Source organism: Thunnus maccoyii, chromosome 19, assembly GCF_910596095.1.
Source record: "Thunnus maccoyii chromosome 19, fThuMac1.1, whole genome shotgun sequence".
Classification (NCBI taxonomy): Eukaryota; Metazoa; Chordata; class Actinopteri; order Scombriformes; family Scombridae; genus Thunnus; species Thunnus maccoyii.
This window is the reverse complement of record NC_056551.1, coordinates 6,434,044-6,460,486: the sequence shown is the minus strand read 5'-3', so window position 1 is coordinate 6,460,486 and position 26,443 is coordinate 6,434,044. Positions and strand designations below refer to the sequence as shown.

Genomic DNA, 26,443 nt, shown 5'->3' with positions numbered 1-26,443 from the left:
TGACTTTTTAGGATTGTTTTATATACTGGGGACTCTGGATTTGCTTCTTTTTTCTCTTTTCAATGTATTTTTTAAATTTTTATAGTTCCTCTCATCAAGTACTTGTATCCTGGAAGAAAACCTCTGGTGTGCTGTCACATCACTATACTAATGACCTGTATTATAATGCTTCAATGTCCAAAAATTATACTCTATTTGCAATGATTTAAAACAGCAAAAATCAGCAAAACATCACATTTGAGAAACTGTGACCAGAGAATGTTTGACATCTGAATGACTAATTGATTAATAATTAATTTTGTGTTGATTGACAAATCAATAAACTGGCTGATGGTTTCAGTACTAGAAGAGGTTACACTCTGTGAACTGCTGGAAGGTTTTTATTGTGAAACATACGGAGAAAGAGTTGTTTGCACAGCAAACATCAAATTAGAAAATGGTAAGCTTTTCACTAAATACAGTCAAATATATAACAGGAAAATAGAAGAAAAGCCAGTCTTGCCTGTCTAAAATGAAAGTCTGCTTCTATTTTCAGTTGAGTAAATAACGTCTCCACCCGCTATCAGTGTGAGCGTTGCAGATTCTCTGTCTGGGCTGTACCATATGTAACATTTATAGCTTTGATCAAATTACAACACGTCACACTGTAACCAAGCAAATACAAATAAAGAAACAAATAGACATTATTCCTGCAGTGTCTCACCTTCACAGACTAACCAGCTCACTCAGATGGCATGTAAAGGCTTCATTCACGCCCTCGCCTGAGACACCGACAAAGGTGGAGAGACAGACAGAGAGTCTGCTGTATGTACTGTAGTTTCTACTCTACTCACCGTTTTCAATAAATAATCTGAATCCCATTAATTGAAGATCTTTTCTTGTGCTCTTACTGCTTCCTTTCTACTGTGGTAAAACATTTGTGTACTTCACTGTGTGCTTGTGTGTATTGTTACCATTGTTACTGTGTCTGACGCAGTCCTGCAGCACAGCGTGCCACTTCTTCTGCTCCTTCTCTGTCAACACACAGAAGTAGTGGTGGCGGGCGTATGGGTGCCACAGGATGAGGGGAAACTGAGTCGCACACTTGATGAATGGATGACTGCCCACTTTGGCCTTGATACCTACAATAAGTCACATGACAGGAGGAGAATGAGAAACTCTTTTCCCTCTTTGTTTAATAAGATTTAGAAAGTGCTTCACAGATGATAACGACAAAGAGAATATATATTAAATATCAGTTGATTTAAAAAAGTTAAATTAAACAATGACAGATTTTGCCCATTTTCTGTCTTGATTTGATTTTGCACATCATGGCCAAATTGATTGATTGATCAATTGATTTTGTTTCAGATGAATACATTTGGGGGAGAGCGAGAGATGTACTGAGATATAAAGAATAGAGAAAAAGAAAAAAGACAAAGAGCAAGAAAAGTACACAAAAAATACACAAAGTTATTTAGTCGGTATCCATCCATTTCATCCAACAAAACTAGTAAAAGTAAAACAATTGCAGACTGATGATATTACATCAGTTATACAGTATTTTTAGTAATATATACAGTACATAGTTATTATTCCTCTCTTACTATCCTACCTGGCAGGCTGGTGTTAATCAGCTCCATGTACTCCTCCATGGAGGTCAGGGCCTTGTACCCAGCACAGTTGATGGTTACTTTTGGGTGCAGGTGTCGTTCATGCGCCTGTTAGACAGACAGAAAAACACACCAAACAGTTTTAACACAAGTGTCCAAATCAGCAAACTAAACAGCAGTTTAGCAGAAGCGTACTCACTGCTTTGCTCTCATAGAGGCTGATGGTGTAGCTGTTTGGCACGTGCACAAAGCGATTCCTCCACTTCCGATTCTCCTCCAGGTATTGAAACAGACTCCCTGAGAAGATTGAATGGCCTGCCAGGGGGTCCTGAAAAATCACACATTAGCCATTTTTAGTATGAAATTACTGTGAGATATCAAGCGCACTAGGTGCAGACATTAATGAGATAAAGTTAAGTTTCATTAGTCTCACAAATTATTATTTTTTCTTCATGTTTCCATTTCCTCTTCAACTATTCCAAAGTCTTGAAGCTTACTTTGTGTTTTCAAATGTGCAGAGGTGGAGATTTTTACCTGAAAACACAAGTGTTTACACAAGGAAATACACCACCCACTTTGTTTTCAGATTTCCTGTTTTATATCTAATAATCCTGTAACTCAGACCGCTCAGAGAGGAAGGAAGGAACGAGCGCAGAGGCGAGCAGCGGGGCTGAAACATAAAGAGGTGCTTGTGTGTTTGAAGTCCGGCTGGCTGCTGTTTGTTTGCCTGAAAATGTTAAATTGTGGATTTTGTGTCCATGAGTGACAGGGTCAGTGGGTCCTCTTGCAATGCACACAGCTCAGAAATGTTTCCAGTAAAGAAGTCAAAATAAAAATAGGGAGAAAATGCAAATCAGGTGCTGATTATGCATCCATCTACTGTAAGTAAACAAACAAGTGGTTAAAATGCTGTGTTTGTCCTGAAAACGGTGTTTTTATGATACAAATGTCAGACAGATTTTTATGCTATTATATATTATTGTATATTTCTACTCCAATATTTTCAAATCATCAAAGTAAACACGGATGAATTTGCAAATTGTTTCTGTGTGTTTGCACAGGGTTGGTTCACATGTGCGGTTTGTTTTGTACGTTTGTGTCACAATCACACACAAGCAGCTGTCCTCCACATAGAGAAGAGAGGAGATGAACTGCCATAACAGGATTCCAAACAGCATCTCTGTTCATGTGTGAAATGTGCTCCACTTTCCCTTTTCGCTGATTGAAAACGTAGACAAAAGTGAGACCTTCAGTGCATTCAGTGACCAAAAAGATGAGAGGAATACAAAAACTACATAGTGGTAATGCAGAGGGCTTGCTCTTTAGGTAACGCAATGGTACACAGACCCCCACGAATGAGCTCATTCATGCATTGTGTATAACAGCATGCTCTGTTGGCCTGACAAAGCCCATACTGATGCAAATCTGTTGTGCACAAATCATTTAGCTACAAACACCGGTGTAAATTTGTTCATATTAAATACAAAAACATCCTGTTAAGATGGCAGAAAGGAAGCTGGAAATAGTCAAATTAGTCAAGTTAGGGATGTGTGGTGGCCTGGAGGTTACGGAGCTGACCATGAACTTCAACGTTCCTGGTTCAAATCCAGCTGGAGACCTTTTGAAGTATGTTGTTCCTCACCTCTCTCTACCCCGGCTTCCTGTCATCTCTCTAGTGTAATCTCCCTAATAAAGGCATAAAAATGCCAAAAGCTAGTTAGAATGATAAATAACAAAGTTTGATAATTAGACCAAATAAACCATAATAATTCTAATATAACAAACCACTCTGGATATAATTCTTCAGTTAACAAATAACATCAGGGAAAAACACACAATTCCTGGATGACAGGAAGTTTTATCCCCAACAGCAAGATGCATCCACATAGATGGGAATCTTGTGAACTGGTTTATTACAACTTCATCATTACTATAGATAATAGTAAAACTGTACTCACCTAGTTACGATTAGACAGATTAGCCCTCAACTTAGCCAAACTTACTGAGACAAACTGTAAAAATATTACCTCAACTGTTTGTTGCATCACAACAAACATCTATCTGGTTCAAGTGTCACCTGCCATACATGTCATAGTGTGTTTTCTTGTACAGTGAGGAATTATTATCAACATTGTGAGTGTGCTCGCTTTCATGGTAACATCGAAAGTAGTAAAACTTTCAGTTTAATCTGGATACACTGTTGTTTCGTTTACAGCCTGTCTTGTGCTTGTGTTTGTTGCCCTGTTAAGATTTTGTTGTAGCAACTTCCTGTTTTTCCAGGTCTCAGTAATTACTTGTGGTGAAGTGGTGAATGCAGTGTTATCATAATTGAAATCAATGAACTTACAAAAATAAGAACCAAGTTGTAATAAAGTGGAATTATCCTTCAATATCCAGTTCCATGTGGCATTAAAGACACCACAACAAATATGTTTACACAAATTACAAAGATCTTGTTCGATGGGGAAGAAACATCCTTTCTTTCTTTGTAGTTTTGTTTATGTCTTTTATCGTTCTATCCACTGAGCACGTTTGAACCTCTCTTGTGAAGCAGAGATATTGAACTTGCCTTTCTGTGAAGCAGCTGTGACTGCGTCCCTCCTCCTCCTTCTATCTCAAAGCGGACGCTGTTAAAGAGCGCGACCGCATACTGCTGCTCGTACACATTACTGAAGTCCTTCATCACATCTCTGGTCCGAGCTGCAGGAGGAGACAGACAGACACACAACATCAGCAAACATCCAAACTACACTAATGATATATTTCTATAGCACTTTTACTGAAGATACAGTAGAGTGAAAAGTCAGTCTTATTACAAGGGATAACATTTGTGTTGAAAGGTACACACTGTAACATATTTGAGGTAAAACATCAACTCAGTCCTGCAGTGTACACTAATGAAGAAATCTTCAATGACATAGTAAAAGTTGATATTGGTTCAAACAACACAAGTCACAAAAGAACAAATCAAGCAGTTCAATTTATCCCCAACAAGGTAGTTTTGTTGCAGAGTGACTGATTTCCACCAACTTTTCAAAACTTATCAGTATTGCAATTTAAGTTTCTTTGTTAAATATTAGCTAAGTGTTGAAGGGGAGCAGACATTCTCCTGTGAAGATAAATTGTTGCAGTTGAGGCCACAAACCTTCACTGCTGCTATCAGCTCTTTATGAAAAGTGCCATACAATAAAATGTAAAATGGATCTTTTGAAAATGGAAGATAGTGACTCAGGTGCAGCATTCAACAGAGATGTCTACCATGTATTATCAGTATAATTCACACTCTCCTGTATGTCACGGCTGTCTGGTACAGCTCAGTCACAGGAAAATGTTTGGATGGAAAGCTTTTGCATAGCTGAAGTATAACCACAGTCATAAGACGTTTGAATGAATGGAAGACGTTTGAACATTCTCTAGCTTAAAATGTTATTTCTCAGCTACTTCAAAGGCTGGGCATTGAACCTTTGTGCTTTTTTGGTACAGGTCAAAATATGTCTGCAGCACAGATCGACAACAGTCAACCACTGAATGCCCGCATTGAATTTCTGGTCAGATTTGTAATCTCGTTTACTTATTCTTTAAATCTAATTATCGTATCAGCATTTGATTCGAAACATTTCAACTGTGCACTACGAAATCAGACCTGGCTGACAATTTTTTCACTCCCTAAATTATAATGCTACTAAAATCAGTGACATAATTTAGGGGAGATGGTCCTTAACTGTCCTTAGCCAATTAAAATCCAGGTTTCTCCTTTTTAATTACCCTCAAGGTCACTGACAGTATCATATGTATTCTGTATCATCTTGTTCCAGCTCTTTATCGAATGTATCATATTTACACTGAACTCAAACCCAAGACGCCATGTTTTTACAGCTGTACTATTCAATTAAATTGTTGCTCATCGTGTAATTCACCTTTCCTGGACAAATTTCAAGACAAATTTGAAGATATCACCCTGCACTCTAGGAAATCATGAAAGGTATTTTTCACTATGATTAGATATTTTAAAGACTAACGATTAATCAATTAACTGAAAAGTGAAAATAAAAAGCAGTGTCTTCCTTTGGGGTTCAATAAAGTTGTATCATTGTTTTCCTTATCACAGATCCTCTCCACTGCTTGACTCAGCATTTCTTTTCCACTGCTGTCTGCAACCAGTTTCCAATAAATGGTCCAAGACCCTGCTGGATGGGACGTAGGTTTTCCCACGTTCCGATACTGGAGAAAGAGTCTGTTAGCGAGCCAATCAGAGTGTTTGGCTCTGTCAGCGGCAGACAGCGTTGACTATGATCTGTTTATGGAAGGTACAACACAGGAAGGAGGGAGCCAGCCTGCAGAGGGAGAGCAGGAAGGAAAGAGCTGACAGGACAGGATAGACAGGGAGAGAATGTGGAGGAGGTGGGACAGGGACACATGGACTAATTAAAAACATCATCTGTTTCATACCAGGATGGGACAGATGACTGATGAGACTCAGACTCTTTTTCCTCCTGTAAATCCACTGTTTAGTAGGGCTGCGTATCAAACCTCAATATTTTTCTGGTACTGACCAGAATGTGTCTGAGTATTGAGTAATGAGTATTTTAAATTGTCAGGTACAAAATGTTTCAACCATTTTGCCTTTTTTTTATGTGTTTATCTGATTCTGGATAGAAAGTTTTTTCTGTTCTGTGTAAATTTCCACCAAATATGTGTTGGTTAATGAGGCCTCCATTCCAAACGTGCAGGGAGTCAGTCGGTACTTTCCGTTGGTTGTCTTGCTGTGCCAAAGTCAGCAGACTGAAAAACTGGAGTTTGGGAACAAAGACCTCTCCTTAAATACATACTCCACTATTTAGGCCTGCCAATATTAATCTTTCTTTCCTGTTTCTCTCAGTTTGCATATTCCTCCATTCACTCCAAGACCTGTTTTCTATATCCTTTTGCTCTCTTGTCCAGTGCAGGAACCAGAAAGAAAACTGACATAGTCATCCTGTGGTCCATCAATGAGATGTGCCTCCAACCCTGACTCTCAACCACCTGAAATCACTGAGCTAATGAACTAATGAGCTCTGAACTAGACCCCAAATATGTATAGATGTTGATACCAGAACACAATCACATCTGCACTCACATGTGGGAGAACATACCCAGAGGCAGTTATTTTATTGGTTTGAAGACCTTTTCACATGTTATTACAAACTAACTTTAAATTACGTAAGATTGCACCTCGAATCTAAATGTGCTGATTATGGAAAAATACTATGATGAAAGAAGGGCTAGACTGGCCAAGGGATTAAGGCACCAACCATGAACCTTAACGGCTCTGTTTTGCGTCAAGCAGCAGACTTTTGCATGCCATTCTCCATTTCTCGCTCCCTCCATTACTGACTAACAATAAAGGCATACAATTTGACTGAAATTGACTGAGGATATTCACTTCTTAAAAAATTTAAATATCAGGTGGTTGGCAGATAATACAAGCGTCTGTTGTTTCAGCTTTGCTGACCAGGGGCTCGTTTCACCAAAAGTACAACATGCACACAACATGACTTGCAAGATGAGATCATTTCTTTCTCCCCTTTCAGCATGTTTCTCAGATCAAAACAAATGTCATACCTGCAGATTTAACAGCAATTTGCTAGTGTCAGTCATGTGTGAAACAAGACAATATTATATTGATTTGTTGCCCAGCTTTGTCTTTGTCTTGTTTTATCTTAGCTAAAATGACCAGAAGTTTGAATTCTACTATGGAGCACAATAGTAGATACTCATTTATCTTCTAATATGTACAGAAAACCTCAGGATCATGTTCCAGCTTTTCAGAAAGCCTGATGAAACAAACACTCAATGAGAAAATCTACAGAGTTACAGATGATAGTGGGAGAGATGCTAGCTAGCAGAGGGGGCGGATAATAGCTCGTTTTAGGGTTTAGATGGTTTCACTCAAATGCTGTTTATCCCTGTATTCTAGTGAGCAGGGTCTCAGTTACACAAACTGCACCACATCTGACAAGAAAACTGGGAAAACTGCATAGCAGCAACTCTGAGGAGTATTTCCCACAGACAGGCTCATGTTGTATGCGTCATTCAGTCTCTGCTATTTCTGTCAATGCAATGTAATGTGTGTGTGTACGTGATCATCTTGTGAGAATGTGCTAAGGCAGCGAGGATGAAGAAATCACCTTGCTGGGAGGTACGTACTACAAATAAGACTCCCAGAGCAGAAACGCTGAGTAGAAAAGAAGAGCAGCAGAGGATCCACAGAGAGAGGTGGTGGGGGTGGAGACAATAGAGGCAGCGGGCGTGTGAGACTTAGCAGTTTCAGCTACAGTATTAATCCTGTGACATGTTTCTACTTGCTTTACTTCTGCAGCTTCGCACACTATCTTCTGTATCTTTCTCTCAACCAGACTCCTGCAGAAAAAAGCACTACACGATTTAAGTTAATCTAGCTAAAACCCTAAAATGACATGAAGTTAATGTTGCTGTCCACAGTAACAATACAGTTTAAACCGCCCTGTGCATTCCTGCATTCTAGCAGATTGACAGCAACATAAATACATTTCCCAAATAGGCCGACTGTTCTGATGAGACAACACCTTTTGTCAACACTTGAGTCAAGTGATGACACTTGAGCCAGCTCCACTCACAGATGAGGATTGTGAAATGCAGTTGAAAGCTGAGAAAAAGCTAGTAAGAGGACCTTTGGGATGAGAGTACGATGTTACACATAGTGTGAACTTCCGTACTCGACACGTTCCATGTTTGTTTACAGATTCTTTTCAGCTCACCCTGAATCTGAAAGGTTGTTGTATAGCTTGATTGAAAGTTGTGATAAATGGTAAAATGACAATCACAGTTTCCTAGAAAAGTGAGTCATGTCCTCAAATTTGTTGTTTTTTTCCAACCGACATTCCAAAACTCAACAATTCAATTTACAATTATAGAAAACAGAGAAGACGTTCAGCAAATCGTCACATTAGAGAAGCTGGAACCAGAGAATGTTTGGCATTTGTCTTTGATAAGTGACGTAAATGGTTAGTTCTTTATCAAAAATGTTGTTGATATATTTTGCGTTGATCAAATAATCAGTTAATTGACTGAATCTCTTTAAATACACAGTAATAAACACAGCTGGTGTAAAGAGGCAGCTGCAAACAGGGTCATACGTCTGACTTTCTGAGACTATTTCTCTTTCTGGTTCACAAAAAGCAGCAACAACAAACAAACTGATTGTCTGGCCAACAAAAAATCATATTTGGTTGTGTGTGTGTGTTTGTGTGTGGTGTGCTGTGGTTTGGTTTGATTTCCACTTGCAATTACGCCTGCCAGCATATACACAAACACAATTACAATAGTGAAAGAATATCCTAACCCAGCCTTAAATGATTCTGTGACAGGTTTCTGGAAAGCACTAGTCTAAAGGATCTAACCACTCTCCTTCTTCCTGAGTTATTTCTGATCCTCTAACTACTTCTAGCAAAGAGGATCTGATCATTTTTAGGGAAGCATCCACTGATCCAAGTATTTCACTCCACTCCCACGCCCGCTGAAATAATCACACAGACCTGCACAGTTCACTTTGGGGAGGCTGGAGCAATCTGAGACTTAAATAGCAGTGAGTCCCAAACTTATACAAACATGCTCCCCTTTGGGAAACCTACTTATTATCTCTGAGAAATAGGCCTGCAGCAGACGTGGGATTGAGGGGAACTCTTCAAGTAGAGCAGAGCAACAATCCCCTGATATAAATAAATTTTTTATAAAAATGAAACCCGGGAAGGGAACGCTTGCTGTGAAGTAAACCAGGAGTTAATGTCTTTTGTAGATTCTTTGGTTAAATCATGCAGGAAGGTTTCAGTGGATTTCTCTGTGTGGGTCAGCATGATGACAGCTCAGTATAAAGGCAGTTTGGTTTATCTGAAGTAGAGCTTTCTCCAACAGATAAACATGGGTTTTATGCTGTAGGCTATTAATCTTTTGACTTTGAAAGACGAAATTGCCCAAATTGCAACGAAGCCCAACTGGAATTTAAAAGAATTTTCTAGCTTTTAAAACCCTGGTATTTGGAAAAGTGAATTTAAGACATTTCAAGACTCGCAGACATGCTGAACGAATGCTTTTACTCTGGATGAGTTTATAAAACCAGAAAAGTAGTTTCACATAATGGAAATTCACTGAATGATGAGTAATGAGGAGATAATAGAGCAAGCCATGAATTATGTAATAGCAGTATGTTGATAACCCTACACGAGGATATAAAAACTGAACACACTTGTTACAAACTTTGATGAAAGCTCCAGTGCTGCTTTAGATTTAAACAAAATGACTTGTTGCAGGAACTCTTCTCTCACCTGTAATCATCTCCCGTCTGCTCTCATCCAGGTGAGAGGAAACCACGTCCCCCATGGTTACAGGAAAGCCTCACAGATCCTGTAAGTATCCGAGCTGGTTACAAACTGTACAGATTTCCAGGTGAAGTTGGTGATATCTGCAAATATCCGAGCTGAGCCGCTGGGGGTTAAAAAAGCTTTACTTTCCCTCCTGAGAGACGCACTGCTCCTGACTACTCTCCTGCTTACCCCAATGAAGAGGAGGACTGAGGCGAGGTGTCAACTCCCCGGCGGTGAGGAGGAGGAGGAGACGGAGGAGGTGAACACTGGTCTGGTTCACGGTGGCAGGACACACCCTCTGAGAGTCATCACTGGTCCAACGTGTTCAGTCGGCGCTGCCAAGGGTGTGGCCTGCGTAAAGTAAGACCATGTTCAATATCTACTGTGTATCTCAGTGCTATTTTTTGGGTGCTGCCCTTATTTGGTGTTAAACTTATGACCTGTTGATATGAAATTGTAAGATACCAACTCCCATTTATTCAGATATCACGACCAACCAATGAGGCTTTTTGTAGTTTATTTCAAAACTGATTTTTAAAAAATTTTTCTTACAACACTATAAAACCAAAATAAGCTGAGTTCCATTGAATTAGAAGTTCTGCATTGGAGTGAAACCGTTTTCCATGATGCCCAGTGCAGGTCCTGCAGAAAGACACATGCTGCCCCCTTGTGGACACTTTGTGTCCCGGCTGTTTTATATTTAAACTGGCCTGTATCTACCTCACACATCCTCCATCACAGCAAACCTGTGATATAAATTCAATTACTCACTTTTTTTTTTTTAATTGCCGTGCTTAAAATAGGCCTATGAGTGTAATTCAACCTTTAATGGAAAACCATGTACGATATTCTCACTGACTGATGTTTTATAAACTGTTGACAATCGTCGAGTTCTGAGTTAATCATTTATTAGATTAGTTGTTACTTCTCTTTCTGGGGTCCATATGAATACAGTAACAGCAATAATCTCCACTAGTGCTGAAAGTACAAATGTATCAGCCGATCAACAGAAAATATTACACAACAGTGTCAGTGATCTATTAATCGTTAGTGTCATTTTTTCAAGCAAATTTACACAAATTTACTCAATTGTGTGTTTGAGCCTCGTTCATATTTGTGAATGAACATTTTCTTTTGATTTTGGACAGTTTTCAGGTAAAATAAGGAACTTGAACATCATCTTGGGCTCTGGGAACTTCATTCTTTTGACATTTGTAGACTATGATTAATGAAAAGAATCATCAGACCTACTACACCAATTAAAAACTACTAATCGATTAACTAATTACTACTAATCACCATTTACACCAAACGCAATAAAATAGCATCAAAACCAAACATATGACATAGCCTGTAGAGAGGTTATAGAGTGGGGTCATCCTCTGCTGTAGGCTGTACATACTATACATACTATAGGCTACAGACACTAACTGCATGTGGCATGTTTCTGGATATACAAGCTCTAAAATATCATTATTTTACAAGGAGTGTATCTGTAAGGGTTTATTAGGGGCTAAAGAACAAGCTGTTAATGAAGCTTGTCATTATACGGCTAATCAAGGAATTGTTTTAGGCTAATAAGACGCAGTTGTATCCAATTGTGCAACACCACCTATGATCGGATGATGCGGAAGGATACGTGGTGACGTTTCCCACTGGAGGCTCCTCCGCAGCGATGTGAGGTGAACACAGAGAGGAGAGAGAGAGAGAGGGAGGAAGCAGAGGGTGAACACTCGGTCCAACACTCAGCAGCATCATGGCACCTATCGGATTAAAGGCGGTGGTCGGCGAAAGTAAGATTTTCACTATTATTATTTTTGCTCAGAATTTGTGGAGATGTTCCGCTGCGGCTCTGCGCTGTGCGCGCAAATGTGTTTGTGTTTTAACAGGATGCGGATGGCTGGATGGCAGTGATGATGATGGTGATGAAGGTAGTGCTGTTGGTGCCCCATTGTATCCCATTGTAAACCACAGCCGTGTGGTGAGGGAGCTGTAGATAACCTGCAGAGGCTGGTTTGTCTCACTGGGCTCCTGCGGCGCGGATGCGCAATAGTATTTAAAGCGGCCGAGACCTGAAAATGGCTCTAACAAGCAGCGATTAGCCCACTGATGGAAAATGTAGGCATCCTTGTCCAGCATGATGCAGAAAGCCTGGAGGCAAATGTAGCCCACATACGCCCTTTTAGCCTCAATTTATTTCAGGAATAATCCGCGCTGCATTGGAGCTGCATCACAACTGTAGTTTTGACTGACTATTGTGCAAGAGGATGCTGCAGACACTGGCTTCTCACGCCTTGGTTAGCTAATTATAGTCTGTAATCTACTGTAATGCTATTGATTGTAAAGTGATTGGACATTAACACTCTCTCTCAGTGGGATTCCCTGATTTCAGCAGTGCCTCACCCCTCTGATGGATCATGAATCGGTTGCGTAAAACACCCTTTCTAACCCGGTGCGGTCGAAAGCTGAAACAAGCTGCTGTCAGCTCTGTTTCACATTAATGGCGGATTGTATTCAAGGCGAGAAAGTTCCCTTGCGAGAAATTCCGCATTATCTGTGTACAAGCTACCGTCTAGTGAATGCCCTTTCATCATCATCTGCCCTTTCCTGGCAGTGCGCCACCGATCAAACCCGGTCTGTGTAACCCTGCATCGTTCAGACGCTGTAGACTCGACTCTCCACTGTCTGATTTTGTCCATTTAGACTCATTTCATTCGGCCGATGCTTCAGCAGTGTCGGTGTGTGGTGCTGATGCAGGCCTGAACATGGAGGCGCAGCTCGATTCTCCTCAGCAGGGTCAACTGGGTGCAAGTGTTGGTGGTCGTGATGATGTGAGACAGGCCTGCATAGTAAAGACTCACACAGAGCACTCAGATAATGTGAAGCCAGCTATTCTAATTTATAATTATTGTTTGCCATCGTTTCTTCAGCTGCACGTTCCCATCATTAACGTGCCCTGCCCATGGTGCAGGATTTGCCTCATTTAATATCTGTTGTTCAGCTTATTGATTCGGTTTCTCATCTCTTACAAAAATCTACACTCGCTCTGTAGTAACGCCTCACTTTCTGGCAGTAAGATTGCTGAATCTTTAAATTCCTTAAATTGTATCAAGCTCAGTGGTGTATCATATTACTCATGGGTTCTGCTGCAAATTTTTGGGCCCCCACCCCCACCCCCACCTCATCACACACACACACACACACATACACATTCACCTCCCCAGTCATACACACTTCCTCTGCTATGATATGATGGAGGGTGAAAATGCCTCTACAGACCTCCCACATGGAGCACACAAGAGCTGATCCTGAACTACTAATGATTACACATCCAAAAATATAAATTCACTCTGAAGCCAACAATATAATATTATATAATAAATATAATAGTATTAATATTTTATTAATGGTAGCCTATATAAACTGACTGTAGTATAGGGCTGGAGGATATGGCTGCATACTTTAACAACTGACTTTGTCCATTTTTAATTACAGTGAGCTTCTGTCCATTTTTAATTACAACATAATCGTGTAAAACAATGATATGATATAATTATATTGTCATGATAAGATTCCACTGATCATACTGACTTTATAGCCCAGCCCTACTGTGTAGTTGGAGCAGATTTTTGGATACTTGAGTAGGAAAGGTTGTTTGGCCCAGGTGCCATATTGTGGGTGAGGTGAGAATAAGTATTAGTGGGAGCCCAGACCTGCAGTTTCACGCCCTGCATCACTGCTAGCTGTGCTAGTGAGGAGATTGTCATGGCATGGTAAAATTTTTTGATTTAAGGCCCTCAGACTGAAATTTGATGGGAATGAAATCCTCTGCGCACCTACACCATTACAACTCCACGCTTTACATGCCAGATATTCTTGCATGTTCTGTCTTCTTTAATCATGTAGGCCTTGTAACTGTCAATTACATAATCCCGTTGGTTAAAGTAAAGGCAAGCACATGCAAGCTCGAGTGTCGAATGAATCGTCTTTTACAGAACAATGTAAACACTTGTGCGTGTTTCCCAGTAGGTGAAGGCAGGGACGCTGCAGGCAACACCTGCGCTCTGTTTGGCTTAGGTGAAGCTGGGATGGGATTGGTGGAGGTGGAGGAGGCAGAGAGGGAGGGGGGGGCGACACCATCATGGGTCCTCTCTGCAGCAGTGGATGTAGCAGCCAGGATGGAGGAGAGGGGGGGATGGGCAGCGAGCAATGCTTCACCCTCCCTTTTCATGACTGTATGTGAGCATCATTCCCAGAGAGCAACAGAAGCTGAATGAGGATCTCATCAGTCAGCAAAAGCCTGAGCTGATGGGTATTTATTTAAAAAGGGGTGTTGCTTCTCAGGTGAACAGATTTGATGAAACTCAGTGATCATTACGTTTTGCAAATTGCAACCCAGAGATTAAAAAGAAATATTCTGCATTTGACACTCAAGACGTGAACACTTTACAATATGATGCATACAGAGTTGGTGGACTGGATATTATCATAGTGTGCAGGTGTTCACATTATTCCGTCCACTCCTTGTATTTCTCAAGAAATACAACAGGACAGTTACAACTTATTTTATGTCAACCTAGACAAGGAATCACCTACTTTCAGTCATTCATTCATTTATTTAAATATGGGTTATATGGATAAAATTGTGTATTACAGTATATGTAATTTTATATTGTGATATAGTAAAATTTCTGGAAATTAAGTTGAGAAACAGTTTGTAGATGAAATAGAAGAATAGAAATGTCCGTTTTTGACTGTTCAAGAGAGATACTTAATTACCTCTCTGCAGAAATCCTATAAATCCAATAATACCATATAACAGTCCCGATCTGCAACATTGTCTACAATGACCCAACACAAGATATAAAACGGAGAGCTACCTCAGTAGAAATGTAGAAAATCTCTGACATATTATAGACGTTATTGTCTACCTGCTTATTGTTGTGCAGGGTCATGAGGTTCATACTGCACATGCAGTGCTGTTAAACTGACACCCAGCATTCAGCATGAATATAATCACCATCCTGTGATTGCATAACAGGTAAAAGTAATGTTATTGTCCACTTCAGAGACCATATATGCCCAATGAGCCGATTGAGTTAAAGGTTTAGATCATGAAAATTGCATTCAGTAACTTCAGTGTAACCTTACTATTGTTTAAATGGCATTCTGTTAATACAGGAGCTTTTCATTTTGGCTTTTGCCTTCATCTGATGTTACACAGTTGAGATCTGTCAGGAAATGAAGGTAGAGAGAGGGGGTTTGACGTCCGCCTGACTTGAACCACAGACATTGTGATCACATGGTCACAGTCTTAGATCCCCTGGTCAACGTGATACTCGTCAGTAGCTGTGGACTGAATTTACGTTCTGCTCTCAACGTACATTTTCTCATTTTCTCCTTGTGGCATTTTGATGACTTTATTCATTAGTCAGCTGGTCAGAACACTGAAATTAGCTTGTTGTAATCCAAACATTGAAAAGTTGTACCATACCCACAACACTAAAGCAAATTCAATTTTTGCTGTCCTCATGTGTCAGTGATAGGGCTGTGAATGAAGTCATTTTGTCCCAATTCCATATTATTATACTGTTATTAAATGCTATACATTATTCTTCACTGTGTAATATTCTGGAAATTAGGATACAATAAATTTGTACTGTAAAATATTGTAACAACAGCAAATGATGCAAGACTCAAGTAGTATAAATGACTGAGGTTTTTGAGTATTTATGCCCGTTTCTTTCAGTCTTTTCTCTTGTTGCAACATTTTAAAAACATTAATGTACTAGTTAAACATGAGCTAGAGTTAGGATACGATGTGATTAGCCTAGCTTAGTATAAAGACTGGAAGTAGGGGGAAACAGCTAGCCTGGCCCAGTCCAAAGTTTTAGTTTATTCGGGACCAACAGCCAGCGACAGTGACTGTGCAGCTTCCCCAAGTCTTGTCATCGTAGGGAGGTTGCCAGGTTTGTTTCCATCATGCTTGTGCCAAGACCAAAATCAAAACTTTTGTGCTCGCCAATTGTATCCCGGAACCCGCGCTATCGCAAGAAATGCTGCACAGAAGCACTGATCAGGTAGATAAACTGGATATCTGAAACCACAAACTTGCTTTTTTGCATTTCTCTTTAGGTACTGATAAAAGAAATGAGATAAAAGGTATTTAATGATGAGCTTTAAAAGTCTTGGTTGGCGTATTTTATTTAATTTTTGTCTAGGGCCAGGGTAGCTGCTAGCGTTCAGTCTTAATGCTAAGCTAGGCTAAGCATACCTTGACTCCAGCTCCATACATAATACATGAGATTGATATTGATCTCCTCATCTCACTCTCAGAATAAGGAAGCAAATAAGAAAATTTCCCAAAATGTTGAACTATTCCTTTAAATATCTTATTGGTTGTGATGAGTAAGTTCAGTCTTCCTTGTATAAATCTGGAAGCAGCCGGATGTGTATTTACTCCTCTCAGTGTCAGACTGTGTAGAGGAGAAGAAAGGAAGAAGGTGAAACAGAGAAGGACACATGCATGCACTTAGTTGCACGCACACACACATACACGCACGCACACACACACACACACACAGTCTAAAGCTTTCAACTGACCTTGGAAGCATCGCTGAACCAGAGCATCACGCACATCGTCTGGGCTCAGTGTCTGACGCAGTGCCTGCAGCCCCTGGGCCTCCGTAGAACACACACACACACACACACACACACACAACAAACACACATGCAGGCTACACACATACAAGCACATGTTCCCAAATAAATCCATGCCGAAATGTCATGTCGCTGTGGCTACAGAGCATGAAGGGCTGGCAGAAATAGAGCTCTCTAATGCAGGGTTACAGAGGCTCGTAATTGTAATGAATTCCCCTTCTCTTTCACTGAGGAAGAGTGCTGTGTCAGAGCTGGCAGACATCCTCTTCCTCCCACTCCTCTCAGCAGCACGTGACCACTCTCGCCATCCTCCTCTCGCATACATACAGTACGCACACACATACAGTGGAGACATATTTAACACAGTGTTACCGAAATATATTCTTATAGAAGATCGGTACGGTAAGAGAGCCAAGTAGCGACAGCCAAGATGCTCTTGTCCTCCAGCGACAGCAACAAAAACGCAGATTAAGGAGAAAGAGAGAGGGATAGTGTGACATGATGGTGACGTGTCAGGTTGTTATGTTAACTGTAAGAGGATTTTATATGCAAAATGATACTGATTTGAGGTTTTATGCTGTACATTAACCAGTGAAACTGAGCCGGAGGAGACTGCAGAGCATTCAGAGCTCCAGCCAGGTTGTTGCAGCCTGCGGCATCACAATGCATCACTTGCTTTCCTACAGTCTATTATATACTTCCTGTCATTTTCAGCGCTCTGGGCTCCTGTGAGTTGTTTTCTAGCTTCATCTAAATCTTACTTTGGTTAGTTGCTGTAGAGAACACCTTGTACACCTCTTGAATTTATGCTTTGATTTTTAATACATACTGATATCAGCGTTATGTTTTTGTAAAAGAAAAGAATCAGCTGATTAATCAGTCTAAAGAAATGATTAGTGATCAAGTTTAAAATATTAAGTCTGACTGAAACCATTCAGGGCATGGTAAGCATCTGTAACATGATGGGTTTCTAACTGACATAATATGTGGGGTATAATGACGATGGGGATTTGATCAAATCGTTCTGGGATTTCATTTGATCACAATGAGTGTGACTTAGTGAGTATACAGCGTCTCTGGAGATTCACAGCGATTTGGAGCTGTAGAGGACTGTTGGCCTTCACCCACACCTTCCTCAACCCACTTTGTTAGAAGGGAAAAATGAATAAATTAGACTGCAACCCACACTCTATTGGAATGTTAACAAAATTCTTGCCAACCGATAATCCAAACACATAAAATCTCTCTGCTAAACTAAAGTACGACCCACGAGCACAGATGCCCACAAGCTCACAAAGTGAAGTGAGGTTTGTATGATGGGAGGGGTTAGTCCCAGGTCTAACTCCAAATTACATATGATTGGATCCATTTATTTACACCCCTGAGTTTAAAATGAGTCATCAAAAATGTTAAGTAAGAGAAAAGAGATTTGGATATAGAATAACTCAAAAAATATTTTTCTTAACATATATTTGACAAATACCAAGAGATTAAGAGAAAAAATAGTAGTTAATAGTTTCATATTATAACCATAACCATGAAAACAAAGAGCCTCTCGTCTTACCACTCTGAGAAAAAAGGACTTAAGTAGGTCATCACTCTCTGAGTGAAATGTGTTGAAAAGACAAGACAAGATGTGTTCTTATAACACACAGAACAGTTTAGTCATACTTGCTAAAATTATTCTACCTGTGGGTGTTCAGTAGGAGTTTAAGACACCCAAGTGTTGCATCTGTTAGTTAACTGGTTGTCATCGACCTAATTATGTAAGAAAACAAACAGTGTTATCATGTGCAACATTTTTAAACATTTTAACATAAAAAAATAAATAAAAATTGAATGTAATTTCTTAAGAGGCAAAACAGGAAATATACACATATGCACAGTATTTTTAATCAACTGTGAGAGTGGAGCAATAATACAAAGCTGTATATGTACAGTACATGTGTACACAGTATATGTATGCTGTAAATGTGTTTACTGGCTAAAATCATACAGACTGTGAGTAGCACTAGCTGACCACTATGGACAGCATCTACTGGTAGTAATAGTCAACTAGTCTGCAAACCCTTTCATGTGAGAGGTGAAATACACAATGAAGGCCACACACAGCCTGATGCATTCATGTGTGAAATTAATAATAAATCATGTTGTTGTTGCCGCATTACTGACTTCTGTGGATTGATAAGACCACCCATTCATCTGAATGTCCCCTCAGAGAAGCTCCTTGCTGTCAGGTGAACAGAGGTGGCCGATAGCTCCACGTGTGTTGCGATTGAATTGCAAGCACAGAAGACTTTCTTCTTGTCTCAAGATGTTAAAAATGTATGAATATGTTGATTCTTGCTGAGTAATCACACCAGTGTTGACTGATGCATCCACACCGTTGGCTGGCACTGCTAGGCCTGCTCCCTTTGGAAATATAAAGGGCTCCCGCACGCCTACGTGCTGTCATATGTGGTCATAAGTCTTTATATGTCTTCTGCATCTGCTCAGATTTCAGCTTAATGAGCTACGTTTACTGTATGTAAACTACAGGAGAAATACTGCCCACACAGTCACCAGAGATCAGTCCACTACCATTAATATACTGTATTTCTGGCAGGAAGATTTCTCAGTGGATGCGCTGTCAGAGCATCTCTGCTCTCAGGTCTCGTGTTTTTGCCTTTTCTCTGCTCCTGTACATCATCTCCCCATCGACGCAGGTCATGGGAAAGGGTCCTCACGTCCTCCCATTTACTGGTGACCTGCACTTCTCATCAGCCTGCATGACCTCTGAGTGGATGGATGTTGGAGGCCACAAAGTCATGATCCTCTTCTGCTTTTTCTTATATCTCACTTGTGCTGGTTGGGGCTGGTTAGTGGTGTTATGTAACTGCAGGCCAGCTGCAGACTAACAGTGGGCTGAGAATAAATGACTGCTGGGTTTCAGCTTTGATACTCACATACAATTTTTTATGACTGGTTTAATTTTTTGGATGTAATTTAATGCGATATCAGGATATACTGAACTGCAGGAAATCATAGCAACTGTGATGTTTCATGCTACGTTATCAATGAACCCTCACCGTTAAAATAAACTCAACGTTAGTTAAACTGACTACAAACACTTTAACAAATGGATCCCCATTTAAACAAGGGATGCAAATAACTATTATTTTGATTATGAGGTAATCTGTTGATAATTTTCATTATTATGATTCTTTGGATTAAAAATTTAAAAAATAATGATAGATGCCCACTGAAAGTTAATTTATGTCATAAAACTGTGGTGCAAATCCTGAATTAAATCAGTTATCAATGACATAAAACAGAGAACAGCAGATAGTTTTCACATTTGAGGAACTTTAATTGTTTGGTACTTGATAAATAACTATTGCAGTTAATCAATTATCAAAGCAAATTAGTCAATCAGCTATTGACTATTGATTTCAACTCTGTTTTACCCACACTGTCAACTCAACATAAACCCCAATCTAAAAAATAATGGTCTCCATGTCGAAATGCCACTCATGTTTTTTGCCTCCAATATTTTCTATTACACTTCATTATTAATTATCACTAATATATGGCATGGTTTTATTGATGGATTAGGATTGAGACCTGGCTTCATGTTTCCTTTTTCAATATGGCCGCTCTTAAGTTGAGACCCTAGAAATTGAAGCTTCAATTGATTTTTTTTTTTAAGAAGCAGACTAAAAAAAGCTGAACTGTGGTGATGGCCTGCTGAATTGTCTGCCTGTCTCTTTAAGATCAGACGTGTCAGATACTCTCGGGAACGATGCCGCTGTGAAGCCGAGACCCAGAGAAAAAAAAATGGGTCATGTACTCATAGGTGAAAGTCCCTGAAGGGGGGAGAACCACAAGGCAAAGGGAAAAACTGTCGGCTACACTGTTGTAATATATGTGGAGTGGAGGCTGGGTGGAGGAGTGTACATCGACTCTATCAGCAGTATCATGTACAGTAACACATCACACTGACTCTTAGGGTGTTATTATAGGGTGAAATAGGGTGAAATGTCAATATGTCTTATTCTGTCAAACAAAATTCTGCAATGTAATGTGTTTAGCAATTGAGTTTTTTAAAGTTTCATTAGCATTTTTCATAATTTACTGTATTTTCTCTGTAAAAATCCTGTCGTGTCTTCTGCCCGTCTCCATTGTCGTACCCTGTTTTACCTTGAGGACGTGCATCCTGTTGAACTGGATGTGAGAGAGATTATGGGGCTTTTGAGAAGTGTGTTTGTGCCACTCTGTCCGTTTGGTTGACACAGCTGTTGCGCTGTGTTTGTTCAGGTCCTTTTCCTTCTGTCTGACCGATGCGTTCCTGTATTGTTGTACCACTATCAGGACGTCAGAGAGGAAAAATCCACAGCGCTGTCTCCTTCTGACGTGGTTTTGAATCTCACTCTTAACACGTCACTTACGAGAGTGTGCAGCGCCTACTTCACTAGCTTATCGTCTCATTATTCCCACGATTCCAACGAAGGCCAACACGCAGGAGACGAAAGAGAGGAAGAGTGAGTCGTTTCTAAAGACAATACAAAAGCTGTAAGATTTCACACAGTTCCTGATATTGCACACTATTTAGCCAGTCCACATCTAACAAATAAAACACACATTATCAAAAATAGGAAAAATACGTCATGATGTACAATTCAGTCCTTTATTTTTTTCTTGGAGGATGCTGGAAATTACACAAGGTCGCTAAACTTCATGCGTCAATTGAATTGATAAAGGTGTTAGTTGTCCCATCCAAAGAGATGCAATAAAACTAACAGGAAAGCGAGCGAGATGTCAGTCAACAAAACACAGTGTGTACATGCCCACACAGTCCTGAGAACAGAGACAGGTAGATTTAGTTCAAACACTTGTGTGGGTGAACCGTGACTGTTAAAGAGCTTTGAAATTGTGCTTAATTTTTGGCCACCTGAAGTCATTGGAACAATCTGGAAACAACATTGTCATAACCGTATATGTTACATGTTAGCAAACCGTTTACACAGCATTTACACATCAAGGAGACATTGAGCAATATTATCATTCATTTGGACTTGTGTTTGTGTCCACATGATGAATGTAAGTCCAATATCCCCTCTCCTTATAGCTCTGTTTTGTCTCAACTAACTCTTTAGGGAAATATTCGGCTCTTTTTCTGCTAAATGCTCTAATTTCTTCTCCAGCTAGTTGATAGCTTTGGTGCTGGGCCATTGGTGTACAGTGGTTTTATAAAAGCTTATTTGTTTAAAACAGCTGCCTGCTGCCGCTGCTGGAAACAAGGTTGATGAGGGCAGAGTTTGCAGGCCAGAAAACCAAAACAATGAGCTAAAAGGTGGTAAAACTCTCTGTAGAGCAGAGGGGAACTGCAGAGTCAGAGTCTCTGTGGGTTCGTCACTATAAACAACACCTCTGGATCAATAGATCCATTGTTTATATAAAAATACTTTATAGTGCAGCTTTAGCATTGCTTACACAACCTGATATCTCACAATCTTTTCATACATATTTCCCCAAACTGAGTATCAATGACTTATCAATAAACAATGAGGATTTTTTCTCAACTCTGAGCCTTCATAGACGAACATAAATGATAAAAGTTGCTGTCATTCAATTCACATTTAGAGGCAGAGTTAAAAACAGGAATCAGTGTGAAAGTAACTCTTTGCTTTTATTTTAATGCAATTTATGTGTAGGACAAAATCACCATTTTTAAAAAATAAATGAATACAAGTTTACACCAGTATACCAGTTCAGTGACCGGAGATTTCCATTCTTGGAGCTTTTATCAGAAAACCTTTATCAGAAAAATGCTGCAGCAGACAACAAAAGGAAACACATCAGCTGCAGCAGAGGAAAAGGGAAAACGAGTGACGGATATCCCACTGCGTCTTTGTTTGTCTGTGTCTCATCCTGTGGCCCGGAGCCGCTGCTGAATGAAAAACAAGTCAACTTTTTAGGAATGAAAGTGAACCTGCTTGAATGCTGCAACTGTTACTTTGAGCATTTAGCATAGATTTGTCAAACTCCACAGTGAAAGCACACACTCCCTAACACATTAAAAGCCCATGTGTGTCAGTTTTTGGTTTTGTCACTTGAGTTGATATTCTCTCTGCTATTGTGCTGACGCAGCGGCTTACAGAACAGGATACAGAAGATGCTGGAAATAGACTGAAGGAAGCTGAGTTGGGGAATCTCTCATTTAGTGAGAATAAGATTTGCACTATTCCAAGATCATCTGTCCCACAGGAGGTCAGATACAGTTCCTCTGACTCACAGGAGGTGGAGGCCGGAGACTGACGCTGTTTCTGGATGAACTCGGTCACATTTCATTCACTTTCAGTATGTCAGCTGCTTTTAAAGGCCCATTCTGTGTTTTTTTTTTTTTTTTCGTTTTTTTTTTTTTTTTGACAACATAAATTTGATTTATAATCCTGCATGTAACTGAACGCTTTTCTTTGCTTCCTTCTTTACATCCATCCTATCTATATATCCTTCCTTCCATCATATCTATCTGTCCTATTGGTAGCCCTTAGCTCCTCCTTCTGTTTGTCAAAAGAGCCAATCAGAAGCTGTTATCTTCATCACCTGAAAGAATTTATCAGATGTTGTAATGGAGGCAGAAAACAAAAGCGCTGACTGAAACGAACACACCCCTGATCTTTATTCGATGTGTGTTCTGTAATCTTTTGTACGAATCCTTTTTAATCTGTCGTAATCCATCAGTATCTGTGTGGCTTCAGGTTTTAGCCGGGGACGAAGGGCTTAGCGGTTTATATTTGCAGTGATCCAGCATGATGTTTAACAGTAATTCACCCTAAATGGATTTATCCTAATACGGCTGGCAGATGGTTGGCAAAGTGATCGAGCCAATATCAGTATCGTGGCATGAACACGGCCGTTGTGCTATAACCCCACAGTGGATTGGATTATTTCTCCTCTGTGGATTTTACTGGAGGTCCTGAGAAACAAAGCAGAATCATTTACCAGCAGTCTCTGTGTTTTTATTCACTCCGCACCGACAGTGTACATCTGTGGTTATTAACCTTGTTGCAGGCCATATCTGACTGTTGCATGTTGATATCCTCCAGTGCAGGAATTGCATTATGGGATTTTAAATCTATATCAGTATGGTTGGAACAGTTTAGTTTTAGTTGTTAGTTGAGTTTCGTCGAACTAATATTCAAACGTGTTCTTAAATCTATTCTCTACTCTATACTACAACTACAAAGTACATTTTTGTAGCAGCACAATCATTACTATTGTAGTATAGGTAATTTTTAGAGAATGCATTTTTAGCGCTTTTGGCAGAAATCAGTGAATTTTTACACTTATATTTTACACATATTCCTTAAAATATTTTTTTATCATCAAATTGTGGAGCATTATTCAAACTTAACTGCACTTTATTTGTTTCTGACATTCCTAAATACAATAATTGTATTTTACTTAAAAGATGATTGGGATTATCAGTATATGCGATTGGGACGGAGGGATTTGCCGTCATTACTGGTTGCTTGTTCTTTTGTAATTGTTAATTGAAATGAATGGCAGAAACAGTTGTCAAGATCTTTCACTGCTCAGTTGAGATCACAGTGAAAATCTAATTATGATTGTAATAATAAGATATTTAACATTTCTGGCAAAAAAAAAAAAGGAAATCTCTTTATGGACACAACAAATCACATGAAGTCAGCTGTCAGTGTTGTAGAACTGGATACTCAAATTAATGGAGCACATACTGTGCTGTAAGACAGAGCCATATGTGAACCCTCCACACACACACACACACACAGGCAAAATTATCCAGTCAAAGAGGACATATTCAAGCCTGCAGGGTGCAGCGACACCGAAACAGCCGAACAAAGGTTGTTACATACCGTATATTCTCCTGAAATTTAGAAATTATTCATTTATGTTGACGTTATGTGAAGGTATTTAGGTCTGAGGGTTGATATTAACTTACTGCATGGACATAGCACTCTTGGTGTGTGTGTGTGTGTGTGTGTGTGTGTGTGTGTGTGTGTGTGCCTATTCATGAGTATTCCCTGTTTACTAAATGGAATATTTTTGCTCATCAGATCACCATGCACCCCTGAGATTCCTGATGTTTTGTTGTTTTTTTACAGAGATTATGAATGATGTAATCAAGAAGATAAAGAAGAAGGGAGAATGGAAGGTAAGAAGAGACTCCCACACATGAAGAGACACATACTGTACATACATTTGTAGGCATTTGTTAGAAAAAAAGTTACAAAAAAAATACCCTGTAATTACAAACTGTGGGTCTAATTGAGAGGGGAGTTGATGTGGAGGACTGAGCCTCAAACCAAACAGTACATCATCATATTTCAATAACCGACATGTCCCGACCCCCAACAAAGTGATAAGTGAAGTCAACTGTTGTAGAGTTTGATTCAAATCACATTTGGTTTGTTCCACGTGTTGAACACATATATTTAATAATGTGCATTCTTGGAAAGAAAATCTGCCGTTCACTATTCACAACTGCTTTATGACAGGGCTGATATAGAATAGTCCTCCCTGTTCAGTATTTGATCAGTGTTATAGCTGCCAGTAAAGACATAATGAAGTTTTCAGCGAAGTAGCCCCACTCTTTAATCTGCATCTTGTGTGAATGAGATAAAACAACTAGATTTCTTATTTCCAGGGCTTGAGTAGGAATTGGAAAAAAAAAAAGATAGTCTAAACCAGCAGCCTGCTTACAGTAACATGCACACGCAGCATTTAGGAGCACAAGTCTTGTGTAGGCATTATTAATTCATTTAAGGACACAAATCACTCATGTGTAAAAAGAAACACTGATAGTTATTCATACACATGAATTATAAAAAACTTCTCCCTGATACCTGCTGGGCTCTGTATCTTTTATGGACAGAGGATTTTGGAGGCGTAAGCAGAAATCTAAGTTCTTATCCTGCAGGTCTCTGACTCAACTAAATGTTGGACGTCACACAGCAGCTGCACATTTTTACTTCTTTGCAGATTGTTTGAGCAGGAAACTGGGCTGATTTTGATCGACGCTGATATCAGCTACATCACATATACCTATATTTATTGGAAAATGGCAATATTGGATAGTAATGGTATGTATGTAGTGCTCATTTCTAGTGAGTGATGTAAAATGTAACCAAATAATATATTAATCAAATAGTACTATAGATCCTGGAGTTAGTCTTGAATAATGATGTCAGGGCTGTGCAGTACGAGCAAACAACCACAAAATTTAGTTAAATCTCAGAAATGTCGTTACACAAATTACAACAACAGGAAAAAAAATAATTCTGAAGATAAAGCAAAGAGAAGTACATAAAAGATACAAACAATGTATGAAACATACACACATCAAATATAGAAGACACATAAAAACATTTAGAAGTGGCATAGAATGAAAAACAAATGAAAAGAAAGTTCATATTTCAATAAGTCAAGTCAAGTTAAATCAATTTTATAAATATAGCCCAAAATCCTAAAGGTCAAATTTGCCTCAAGGGGGCTTTACGATCTGTGCAGCATATAACAGCCTCTATCCTCAGACCCTCCACTCAGATAAGGAAAAACTCTTTTACTTCAGGAGGAGCAACAGAGGAAGGATCTCACTTCCAGGACAGATAGACATGCAACAGATGTTGTGTGTAATAAGTCCTCATATCATAATGGTCCACATTAGACAGAATAACTAAAGCCATAGTCACATGAAAAGAGTTGAAGCCTGCATTTAAAGGAGGTGACTGAATAAGCCTGAGTCACTAACCAATGCAGGAAGAGCAGAGAGCTTCAATCAATTTGTTTTCA

The 26,443-nt window shown here is 39.5% G+C and overlaps 2 protein-coding genes across 4 annotated transcripts in view; one reads left to right on the top strand and one right to left on the bottom strand.

The window, feature by feature from the left end:
- The window catches only part of niban2a (niban apoptosis regulator 2a), a 31,815-nt gene extending 21,570 nt beyond the window's left edge, over window positions 1–10,245 (bottom strand). The window contains exons 1-6 of the mRNA XM_042395699.1: window positions 10,160–10,245; window positions 9,932–10,010; window positions 4,162–4,292; window positions 1,792–1,920; window positions 1,595–1,700; window positions 954–1,121 (exon numbers count right to left, since the gene is read on the bottom strand). Of these exons, the coding sequence (XP_042251633.1) occupies window positions 954–1,121; window positions 1,595–1,700; window positions 1,792–1,920; window positions 4,162–4,292; window positions 9,932–9,986 (589 nt within the window). The 5' untranslated portion in view covers window positions 9,987–10,010; window positions 10,160–10,245. The remainder of the gene's footprint in view (window positions 1–953; window positions 1,122–1,594; window positions 1,701–1,791; window positions 1,921–4,161; window positions 4,293–9,931; window positions 10,011–10,159) is intronic.
- Window positions 10,244–26,443, top strand: part of stxbp1a (syntaxin binding protein 1a) — a 37,017-nt gene continuing 20,817 nt past the window's right edge. For 2 of the 3 annotated variants that reach the window (XM_042395701.1, XM_042395700.1), the window contains exons 1-3: window positions 10,261–10,330; window positions 11,544–11,763; window positions 24,757–24,806. In XM_042395701.1, the coding sequence (XP_042251635.1) occupies window positions 11,727–11,763; window positions 24,757–24,806 (87 nt within the window). In that variant the 5' untranslated portion in view covers window positions 10,261–10,330; window positions 11,544–11,726. Of the gene's footprint in view, window positions 10,331–11,543; window positions 11,764–24,756; window positions 24,807–26,443 lie in introns of all 3 variants that reach the window. The other variant, XM_042395702.1, reaches the window with a different exon arrangement.